Source organism: Gymnoscopelus braueri (assembly GCF_963280865.1).
Source record: "Gymnoscopelus braueri genome assembly, contig: SCAFFOLD_121, whole genome shotgun sequence".
Lineage (NCBI taxonomy): Eukaryota > Metazoa > Chordata > Actinopteri > Myctophiformes > Myctophidae > Gymnoscopelus > Gymnoscopelus braueri.
Genome location: NW_027660871.1, coordinates 42,418 through 55,000, shown reverse-complemented (window position 1 = coordinate 55,000; position 12,583 = coordinate 42,418). Strand labels below are relative to the sequence as shown.

The 12,583-nt window shown below is 41.5% G+C and overlaps 1 protein-coding gene across 1 annotated transcript in view; it reads left to right on the top strand.

The window, feature by feature from the left end:
* The window catches only part of LOC308081120 (sodium/hydrogen exchanger 2-like), a gene marked incomplete at its 3' end in the record, with an annotated part of 37,544 nt that overhangs the window by 1,767 nt on the left and 23,194 nt on the right, over positions 1–12,583 (top strand). Inside the window, exons 2-3 of the mRNA XM_080457514.1 lie at positions 10,845–11,004; positions 11,412–11,737. Coding sequence (XP_080313640.1) covers positions 10,857–11,004; positions 11,412–11,737 — 474 coding nt within the window. The remainder of the gene's footprint in view (positions 1–10,844; positions 11,005–11,411; positions 11,738–12,583) is intronic.

Sequence of the window (12,583 nt, the reverse complement as noted above, 5' to 3'; positions counted from 1 at the left end):
TTGTCCTTTCCTTCTCTTGCGTAACGGTCGGGATCTCTGTGAGCGCAGCCTGTAGTCTATGGAGACAATATCCAACACTTCACCACGGTTAACCAGTGGTTTTCAACCTTTTCAGGCCCTGACCCCCCAAAAATGATAGTATTTGAACTGGAGACCCCCTTTTTCTTTTCTTTTTTTGCTGGGGCTGCAGGGCGCAGCGCGGCACAAAATCCAAAGGCTCCCTCTCTCTAATTCTCAACAAATGTCTGTGATTATAATTGTCCTACAATCTGCAGAAGGGAGACGGTTAATTCCTTGTGTCATTTGCGTTTATATGATAGTCTATTCAAAGAAGACACTTGAGCGTCCATAAGATCGCACAGCTGTCCAGTCTGGACTAATATCAAACCAAACGAGGCTGTGCGTAAATACTGCAGTTATTATAACAGCGCAGCAAGAAATAAACGATTAACGTGCATGAGAATGTGCCATTGGTAGCACAATGCAAATCCTCAAAGAAAATGCGTCTTCCTAATAGATACATTTGGATTGGATATCTCACAATATGATAATGGTAACAATATGCGGGGATTCGCTGTCCACCAAGGAACAAGAGCAAGAGGCGTGCAGAAGAGGATCTTGAATAAAAAGGCACTTTTCCTGCCGTGTGCCAGCCACGCTCTACGTCATCGTAGAAGCAGCTAAACCTACAGGGTCTGTGCGCATCTTTGGGGCGCTACATACACAATATTCCGCTCATCTCTTCAGTACAAAAGGACTCCCAACATTAGTGGGTTCAACCCATTCAAAAGGTGCCCACATATCCAAATTAACCCTATACCTTCAGCTTCAGAACGATTTGCACAGTGGGGGAAAAGTTTTGCTTAAGTAAAAGTATCAATATTTCAATGAAGAAATACTCTGTTACAATAATGTCCGGTATCAATAAAGGACTTTACTGTTCCTGTTCCACACAAAAAACAACAACAACAGGTTCTTCTAATATACAATATTTTGAGGAAAAAATAAGAAAAAGAAAATAAAAAGAGCTACAAGCTCACAATGCTCACAATGTACAATAGTACAATATTTTCCTCAGATGTAGTGGCGTAGAAATAAAAGTAGGCCTACTATGAAAAATATCCACTACAGTGAAACAAACAAAAAAAAGAATCAAAGCACTTGGGCTTGGTCAATATGTCAGGATACATGTATACTCGAAAGACAGACAGACAGACAGACAGACAGACAGACAGACAGACAGACAGACAGACAGACAGACAGACAGACAGACAGACAGACAGACAGACAGACAGACAGACAGACAGACAGACAGACAGACAGACAGACAGACAGACAGACAGACAGACAGACTATTCACAAAGTTGTGGATGCAGTGCTGGCCTGCATGCCAGTACTGGTCCAGCGTTCTCTGTCCACGGCGGTACTGGCGCCGGAGAATCTTAAGCCTGTTGGAGGAAATCATTTGTTCATTAATATTAGTAATAATACATCAATATAGTAGCATTAATACATTTTAATAGGTAACACGTTTTTGTTGTGCACAATACGTTCTATAATAACTAGCTCCATTAAGAACCTCTCACGCCGCTATGCTCCAAGATGATAGCGGAGTGAGAGGTTCTTAATGGAGCTATATAATAACAATCGTCACCCCCCTGCTCCCTAAGCTGAGTTTAGGCCAAAGCCTCAACCTGCTCCTTGAATCCCATGCCATGCAACAGCCTTTTATTATTTATTTGTTCTTAGTATGAATAAACTCTCAAACCTCTCCTCCAACCGGCGCCACTTCATTTGCTGGGTAGGTGGTGGATCCCCGCGATCAACGTGGCCGCAAACGGTCTCCACCAGCCTCTGTTCATCCTTTAGTTTTCGGATGAACACCCAGATGGACGGCGCCTGTCTACCCGGACATTCCATCTGTGATGGAAACCTGAAATAATCATAGATTTATAAGAACTATAGGATACATGCAGGACACATGGCACATGGCCCATTTACATTTAATTCCCACGTTGCTCAGAGATATTGAAGCAAATACAACAGATTTGGAATGAGACATTTCCAAAGATAATAATAATACTAATAATAATAATAATAAATGAATCTAAGTTCTTACCCTCCACCGCGTTATTGCTGCGGTTGTCAGAGTTCCGGCCATGGACACACCAGACTGCCGGTGGGAACAGTGCCCGCTCCCCCACATACGTGTCCTCCATATATTGGATGAAGTCACCTATCGCGGGGTAGCGGCGGAGCTGGCGGCGGGTCTCTCTGTTGGTACAAAAGGCCCTGAAGTTCTGCCTCAGGATAAGGAGAGGGAGGTAGCCGGTTGACATCACCTTCCTGAACCAGGCTCTCAGGTGCCTGTCCCGCCTGTATGGACCTGCAAAAGTTGAGTGAAGAAATAAAAGTTACTTATACTCATTTCATAAGCACTCATAAACACTGAATGTAGTAATTTATATTATAAAATAAAAAAAGCTTCTACCCATGAATGTATATTATTATAACAATTATAATTGTCTACACATCAGCATATTATTATGAAATTAAAATATGTATATTTATTTATTTATGTAACCTATACAGCACCTATACATTTTAATATTTAGTTCTTTATCCTGTGAAGAAATCACACAATTACTTTTTGTTGTGGTCTGCTAACTTAACACAGCATGCAACACTGACCTGCCAGGCCAAGGTCCTGCACCTTACGCCACATGCTCTGGCACAGGTGGAAAAAACATCCAGTGATCCGCGTCTCTGGCAGCTCCTCCCTGAAGGCATTCATCATGCCCATTTCGTAGTCCGTCAGGACTTGGGCAGGGCTCCATCTTGGACATCAAGGGGGGGATGGACAGACAGACAGACAGACAGACAGACAGACAGACAGACAGACAGGTGTTAAAATATAAAAAAGCAAGGTGCAGTGACCAGTGACATATGATACAGTGAGCGTCGAGCAGTGGTGGAAAAAGTATTACAATTATTTACGTGAAAGTACCAATACTGCAATCTAGAAATACTCTGTTACAAGTAAAAGTCCAGAATTCAAAATTTACTTGAGTAAAAGTACAAAAGTATTGGCATCAAAATGTACTTAAAGTACAAAAGTAAAAGTTCTAAACTATTTGAAAATAGAAGATCTACAAGTTCACAATGTGTTGCGTGTTGTAAACTTGTAGATCTGCTATTTTCAAATAGGTATAAATTAAATAGGGCTAAAGTGGTTAATGTATGTTTCATAATATAATCATTTAGGCTATATATCTGAAAAGTAACTACTAGTAACTAATACGTTTTCAAATAATTGTAGTGGAGTAAAAGTACAATATTTGCCTTTAAGATGTAATGGAGTAGAAGTAAAAGTATTGGACACACACACACACACACACACACACACACACACACACACACACACACACACACACACACACACACACACACACACACACTTACAGTTCTTCAGTGACCCGCTCGACCCTCCTCTTAACATGACGGAGGACAGAGCGGTACATATCCTCTGTCTTGCCGCTCATTAAAATCATGATGAAGGGGACGACCCTGTAGAGGCCATGTATTGTGGCAAACTGGTAGCACCGCCTCGGACATGTCTTGAACGTGGCGTCCATGTATATCTAAAACATTCAAAATGCATTTTATTCATACTGATATAAACTAGACCTGTGTCATATTATTGCGGAAAACCCTTATTACAAATATTCAGCCCCAGCACCTTTAGCTTGATCAAGCATTGATAATCATGCATATTTAAATTAATGATCTGGCTTATTGGCTACATTTCATTTCCCTGACTGACACGACGTTTTATTGAAGAGGGGTTCTCACCTGGTCACATTCACTCAGTTTCTGGACGTTCTCATCCGTCCCAAAAACCAAAAAGCCATGCTGCCTGTTGGTTTTACTGAGGAAGTCATCCCCTCCCCAGGTAACGGCCCATTCCCCCTGCACGGCGACGTCCTCTACTCTGCGGGGGATGGGAGGCATGAGCCTGGCCCGCCGTCTCTCCAGACGCGCTTTCACGGCTTCGAAGGGGGGGATGTGTTGGACCAGAGCGGTTTGGGCAACGATCTGGTCATATACCCGCTTTACGGGGATAGTTGGATCGGCTGCCACCAGGTTGAGCATCCGCTCAATTATAGCCGTGGTGGCAACCAAATCCGCCTCTCCCGCGTGGTCATGTTCACCGGGCGGCCTTAAGATGATGATGGCTGGGTCATCTGCCTGCACATCCAGCCACCGTGTGTGCATGGTCACGTTGCACCCAGGGTGGGCACAACGCCAATATATTTTTTCAGGGGTGGACTTATTCCGGAGATAACGGAACGATTCCATCACGAGGGCTTTCCCTCCTCGACTGTTGGCGACTTGAATGTAAGCCATGTTTGGTAAAAGAGAATTATCACCTGGTGGGACTTTATTTTATAGAGGTAAACTTGATTGATTACCATGTGCTTCCAATACATTACACGATTGCCTAAACCTCATTGGCTTTGGCGAATTCAATACTTTATTGGCATGTCAACAAGTGAAACCGCTTTTAACGCGCGGTTACGCGCCCACCTGTTGTCTGATGATGAGGAGCTGTCTGTGGTGCTGAACGTGGGGACCTGCTTGTACTGTATGTCTGTGAATGAGAAACTGTCTATAATGCTGACCTGCTGTCTTTAGACTGATGTGCAGGTCCATGAGCTAACTTACAAATTATTTACAATAACTGCTATTAAGATTAATTTTAGGCCATCACGATGTTGCTGACACGGGACTATACTTTCATTGGTGTGTTGCCAAGGTTAATATAGAGAGAGGAGAGAGAGAGAGAGAGAGAGAGAGAGAGAGAGAGAGAGAGAGAGAGAGAGAGAGAGAGAGAGAGAGAGAGAGAGAGAGAGAGACGTTCCACTGTCACAGGCCGCGCAGAGCCATGCAGAGTGTAACGGAGGGAGGGGTTCTGATCAGTCTCAGAGCTACGTGAACTGAACATAATGGTTTGAATTGATTGATTGAAGTATTTATTTAGAAATTGCAGAGAAAAGCAGTAGATTTACAGTAGATTTCAATTAATAGGCAAGAAACTAAAAAGGCTCACATTTCCTAGAGAAGCATAAATGCTTGATTAACAGGGGGCCTTTTCAGTTCATGATGACATTAAGAGACAGACTGATATACACTTTACCATACACTTTGCTTATACAACAAAAGGAAGAAAAACAGCATAAGGAATATGTACAATTGGGGGGGGGGGGTAATGACTTTTACAGGGGCCAGTTGTGAGTTGCGGCCTCCTGAAGGTGGTCTTTGAGGGCAGATTTGAAGGAGAGAAGGGTTTTGCACTCCTTCACTAATTTTGGTAGAGCATTCCATTCATTAGGTGTGTGTGTCTGTCTGTCAGTCTGTCTGTCTGTCTGTCTGTCTGTCTGTCTATTGACGAAACTGGAATTAGGCATACTTCTTACGCCAGGAACATGTGATTGCATCTGTTGAAATGTTATTCAGTTCCAAGCAGTTACAGACAGACTATAATACCGAAAAACTCACATGCACCAATTGATTGAGTTTTAACCTAACATGTCAAGTCAATTTTATGAAAGTGTCAAATCACAACAAGTTGTCTCGAGACACTTTACATGAAGAGCAAAAAAAAAACGACAGTCCCACCCTGAGCAAGCATTTTAGCGACAGTGGCAACGAAAAACCCCCTTGGAGGAAACGTCAGGCAAACCCTAGCTCTTAGGGTGGGGGCCTTCTGCCTCGACCTTGCATGGGCCAGTCACGCCTCAAGCCAGTCACAGTCTGTCAGTATATTATAATAGGCCTAATAATAATAATAATAATAATAATAATAATAATAATAATAAGGGTAATAATAATAATAATAATAATAATAATAATAATAATAATAATAATAATAATAATAACTAGACGCGTCGCAATTCAGGGCAATTGCAGAGTGTGGTTGCGCCGACGTGAGTCGCGGGTCGCTGCCGCCGGGACTCGAGGAATACGCTGGGAGGAATACCGTCGGAGGCTGCGCCAATTACATTTTCACACAACTCCTGAGATCACTTGCGTTTCATTTTGAGAGGATTGGTCCCCCCAACCTTATGGTTTTTGCATCAAAAGGTTACATTTTGAGCATTTGTGGCGCCCCCTATGGATCAAAGTGGAAATTCTTTTGGGGATTTGTTGAGTAAACCACACTTGACATGTAATTAGTGTGGTTGCCCTAACAGGGCAACCAAACTATTGTTATAGAGAAACTGAAAAACTTCAAACCGCATCTCCTCCCACAGTTTTTATCCCCCAATGTCGTACGTCAAAATGACCGGCTTGACCGGGAATCGTGTGCTTGTATTTTGCTAAGAGATTGGTTGCATAGTTTAATTGATATTAATTTATTAGTGAATTACATTTCCCCATCCACTTTAATGGAAAATGGGAAAATGAAAAAAATAGATTTCAAGTATTTTTTTCTCAGAAACCGTAAGAGCTAGAGATACCAGATTTAAAGGGGAGGTTCATAATTTAGTCCGAAATTATTTTAAAAATAATCACACCATTTGGCCTCATGGTGGCGCTATAACAGTCCACTTTACGTTTTGGCCTATAACTCTTGAACCGTAGGTCAGAGAATAAAAATATTTTATATAATAAATAGGCCCCTCCCACAAATGTAGCGGATGGCAAATGACATCGTCATGTAACTTCTAAGATCACCTGCTTTTCATTTTGAGAGGAGTGATCCCCCAAAAACGTTTTGCGCAGTTGTGGCGCCCCCTATGGATCAAAGTGGAAATGCTTTTGGTAATTTGTTGAGTAAACCACCCTCGACATGTGATTCAAATTTGGGATCGATTGGACGATTCGTTCGTGATTTTTGGCATCATTACGGACGAACGGTAAGGACTATCAAAATGCCGTTTGGAAAAGTTTATGAAATGGGTCCATAGATCACGTGTACTGATTTTTGTGAGATTTGGAAAAAATCTGTAGGAAAAGATGCAAAAAGTGTGTTTTGAAGAAAATTCAAAATGGCGGAAAATCTATCCTGACGCAAATGGGCGTGGCCTATATGGGGAGTTGCGTAAAAATAAATTTTGATGTTACGACCTACGGTTCAAGAGTTATAGGCCAAAACGTAAAGGGGGCTGTTATAGCACCACCATGTGGCCGATTAGTGTAATTATTTTTTCAATAATTTCGGACTAAATTATGAACCTCCCCTCCAAATCTGGTAACTCTAGCTCTTACGGTTTCTGAGAAAAAAATACTTGAATTTGAGTTTTTTCACTTTTTCATTAAAGTGGATGGGGAAATTTAATGCACTAATAAATCAATATCAATAAAACTATGCAACCAATCTCTTAGCAAAATACAAGCACACGATTCCCGGTGAGGCCGGTCATTTTGACATATGGCACTAAATTGGGAAAAATAAACTGTGGGAGGAGTTACGATTGGAAATAAAGTTTATCTATATTAATAATAAAGCGTGAAGATAACTATAGTCTGGTTGCCCTGTTAGGGCAACCACACTAATAACAATAAAGACAGCTGGAATTTAACTCATTTACTTAAGTACGCTTTTGAGGTATTTGTGCTTTACTTGAGTATTTCCAATACTTTTACTTCTACTCCACTACATCTCAGAGGCAAATATTGTACTTTTACTCCACTACAATTATTTGAAAACTTTAGTTACTAGTTACTTGTCAGATATATATTATGATATTATGAAACATACATTAACCACTTTAGCCCTATTCATTATTAACCCACCTCCTACATGCATGCAAGCATCATTAATCAAAAGGTGTCAGTCAGCGTTACAGCTACAAGCTCACAACAATGTGTTGCTGATCCCCGCGTTGTGAGATTAAATTCGGGGCTGTCATTACTGGACTGATATTGTTTATGGGGGGGCAGCTAGGCCTTATTGCTGATAGATAGTTAGATAGATATTTAAATAGATGTATAGATAGACAGACAGACAGACAGACAGACAGACAGACAGACAGACAGACACTCCGTTACTAGGTGGTGAGCGCACGCACTCAAGCAGCTCTCTGCCAGAAAAGCTTCCAAATGCGAAGTTTTATTTTCGCTTGATATCGGTGGTTGATAGAGAGAAAATGAGTTCATGACTGATAGATAGATAGATAGACAGACAGACAGACAGACAGACAGACAGACAGACAGACAGACCCAGGCCGTCCGTGGGAGCGCACTCACACCAATGCGCTAAATTATAATATAATAATATTAATAATAATAATAATAATAATAGCATCAATTTGTTTATTGCACTGCACAGCATTTACGTACAGCCTCGTTTGGTTTGAGACACACTGTGCACTGTCCAGTCTGGTCTAATATCAAACCAAACCAGGCTGTCGGTGGAGCTGTGCGCAATCTCATGGACGCCTCTTGAAGACTTCATTTATGGGCATATGAAGTGGACTAATATAGTAAGTGGACAGATTAAGGTGAAAGTTTAATTTCATCATACTTCTGGTGGTGACAGAGACATTAGAATCACAGACAGTTGTTGTGAAGGTGAGAAAAATCCTTCTGAATGTGGCAATTTGGAGAGCTCCAAGTTCCGCACAGATGCTTAATTTATTTTTCCTAGTTCCTTAAATGCTACAGTTTCTTCGAAAATATGTAATCTCCTAGTTCAAAAAGGCGTGGCGCTGTGATGCATCCAAGTTCATGTTCATGTTACCAAGCCATATTGTAGTACAGTCAATAGTAGGCTAATAGGCTGCTTATTAAATCTACAATGAAATGACAACGGATCTCCCTCCCATGCGCGTGTTGTTCTGCAATGAACAACCAGGAGGAAAGAGACGGGAGGGCAGGAGAGAGGAGAGGGAGAGAAACGGTATAATGCTTTTTCTTTTCTTTTTGTTGCGTGTCAACTTGCACAGCGCGCCCCATCCCGCACCGCGATAATGGACTCTGAAATCTTGGCTCATGTGTAGCCTATCATAATTATTCACAAAAGTAACATATGTATTATATACACTTAGGATTTAGAGAGAACCCTGAACTATTGCGCTTGAGATTTGGGTACATTCTGGGTTAAAACTGAATCTCTCCATTGTCTACAAACTAAAGGCCCAGAATTAATTGGAGACGACAAAAAGAAAGCAGTGCTGCTCACAAAAATGACATATGCCTATGGTTGAGGCAGGTGTAAACTTTAATTTTATTTAATAAAGGAGGATTAATGAAGCATTAATACACACAGGTGCTTTGATGTTGGGCTAATTTGACAATAGATCAGATGCAAGTGTCTCATTAATGCGCATGAGATGGTTTACCAAGTATGCCTACATTAATTCACATTCATTGTGATTATATATTCGGAATAGTGGTGTGTATAAATAGCAATGCGTCACTATCGCCATTCCGCCACATCGCTATTTAGAAGACTTCCATTCTTCTGAATGGAGGTGTTTCCCATTTGTTTTAAAGACATCGCTATTCCGACAGTGACGCATTGCTATTTATACACACCACTATTCCGAATATATAATCACATGTGTCATCAGTCAGCCTACAATAATAAAAACACACTAATTAATCACTGAGCACCATCATCATTACACAATACATACAATATACTAGCAAGCCCAACTTCCTACCTCCTAGGTAGGAGCCAACTGTGTACCCAACAGATAGGAGCATGGGCTGACCAGGGTCTGGTCTGGCAAACTGGCACTCTACAATACAGAAAACAATATTATTTACACATCACAAAATGGTATATAGGTGTAGTCATAAACCACCATGCTGGGTGAATGCAATACACTCTATTATGTACATGAGCTTCTGGGTTGCTATCAAACCTAGTGAATATAAACATAAGTTAACTCCTACCTCAGACTCTTTCTAAAGTGCATACAGTATATGTGGTTCCCACCAGTCCTGCTGCACAGCACCACCAGAAACTCTGGAAGTGCAGTAACAGTAATAAGTACATATAAAACAACTCCTGAAACAAACAAATAAAAATAAATGAATACAAAAAACTAGCCATTTGTATTGTTGACCTATTTCTACCATATAGAGCAGGTTTCGTTCAATTTCGACCCCTCTGTCACATGGTACTAATGTTTGTGTCCAGAATCACTGCGCCGCGGCAGCCTACTCACGCAGACAGAGTAGGCTCTATATGGTAGAAATAGGTCAACAGTACAAATGACGCTAGTTTTTTAAATTAATTTATTTTTAATGAGCGGCCCCCACCATATCTACTAATCTACCGGAACTACTTCATATTTATCAGACACGGACCATAGCTCTGACCACGGGACTCGGGCAATCAATTAATACCTTTGCAACCACTACATTAATGGTAAGTATTTCCTACAGAAAATACTCAAAAAATCTGAACTAACCCTTTAATAGCACTCCCATTACCTAAACACTAGTTGCAGTTTTGGTGGTTGTGGGCTAACCTGATTGCACAATCTCCCCTGGCCAATACAAGGAGAGATTCCGTCTTCAAGAGCAGTAGAAATTTGCTCTCGGGTAGGTAGGTAGGGACAGCTTTGAAGATCAAGAAGTATGCAAATCTGGTTATGTTGGACAGTCAGTGTAACTTGTCGCCGATACGGCTACTGTACAAGTTTATCCACTGATGGTGTGCAGATCAGTATTACGGATATTATAATTGACTTTTGTCTGAATGAGTCGGCGAATAATCGCTGACTCATTCAGATATCATAGCAACACCAGATGTTGCCTATGAAGAAAATAACTATTTAGCTGACTTTGTGAATGCTTTATGTATTGTTTAACATTTGAATATATAGTCCACAGAATATATGACCCCCACAGAGGCCACAGAGGCTCCCCAGGCCTTCTCCAATGAGGAGAGGGCCAACCTCCCTGTGTTCACCATGGACTACCACCGCGTCCAGGTTCCCTTTGAGATCACGCTGTGGATCCTGCTGACGTCCTTTGCTAAAATTGGTATGTATACAGACGGTGGGTGGGAAAAAGTACTCAAATGTTTTACTTAAAGGTAGGTTAAAAAGGTTCAAGTACTATATTCTGATAGTAATCATTGCTACAGAGCGTTTGTTAAGTCACAGGGGTCTCTCCTGCTCTTAAGTAAACAGACTGAATGTAAAAAGTATTACATTCAGTGAAGTCAGATAACACAATTTCAAGACTTTTACAGGTTTTTAGTAATGAATATAGGTTAGGGTTCAGGATGAGAGTAAGAGCAGTAAGAGCCCTGAGTTTTTTTCTTAAATTAACATGGCTGGTCCTCTACTCTACTCTACTCTACTCTACTCTACTCTACTCTACTCTACTCTACTCTACTCTACTCTACTCTACTCTACTCTACTCAACCCGCCCCCCCCGCAAAATAGGTTTCAACGTCTACCATAAGATCACCATCTGGATCCCAGAGACGTGTCTGCTCATCTCCATCGGCCTGATCGTGGGGGGCATCATGCGCGCGATCAAGGAGAAATCCCCCGACATGCTGGACTCCAACATCTTCTTCCTCTACATGCTGCCGCTCATCGCGCTGGAGAACGGCTACTTCATGCCCACACGGGCCTTCTTCGAGAACGTGGGCACGGTGGTGTGGTTCGCCGTGGTGGGCACCCTGTGGAACAGCATCGGCATCGGCCTGTCCCTCTACGCCATCTGCCAGATCGAGGTGTTCGGCGTCCAGGACATCAGCCTGCAGGTACCGGTTTGATGATGATGTGTAAAGTGTTCACTCCCTGCTCTGTGATTTATTTATAGTGGTCAGTGGTGTAAAGCAACTAAGTACATTTACACAAGTACTGTACTTAAGTACAATTTTGAGGTATTTTCTTTTACTTTACTGGAGTATTTCCAATTGTCTGTACTTTTACTTCTACTCCACTACATCTCAGAGGCTATCTCAGAGTACTTTTACTCCACTACAATTATTTGAAAACATTAGTTACTAGTTACTTTGTATACTTTGATTGTTATTACAAAACACACATTACTCACTTCAGCCCTATACATTTTGGCCATTTGAAAATAGCTGATCTACAAGCTCACAATGCGTCGCGATGCGACGCATTGTGAGCTTGTAGATCTGCTATTTCAAAAGATTTTTTATACATTTTATACATTTGAAAACGTTTTTGACACCAATACTTTTGTACCTTTACTCAAGTAAATTTGGATTAACAGACTTTTACTTGTAACAGAGTCTTTCTACATTGCAGTATTAATACTTTTACTTAAGTGAAAACATTGAGTACTTTTTCCACCACTGGTCGTGGCCCAAGGTTTTGCCAAAACACCCTATTGATTGAACAGGAAATAGTGCATGACTTTTTCTCCCATCATGGGACAGGGACAGGGGTAGGTAGGTAGGACTGGTCGGTGTCGAACCAGTCTACTTTCTCTAGTAGTGTTTACAGGGCTCTATTCAGGGTGAAATTTGAACAAACCACTAATTACGGATTTCGGACTAGGCAAGAGGCGTTTCCCCGCAAAATTCGGTATTCTGTGGCACCCCTCTCACCCGCCAAACACCTGAGCTACCCCTTAC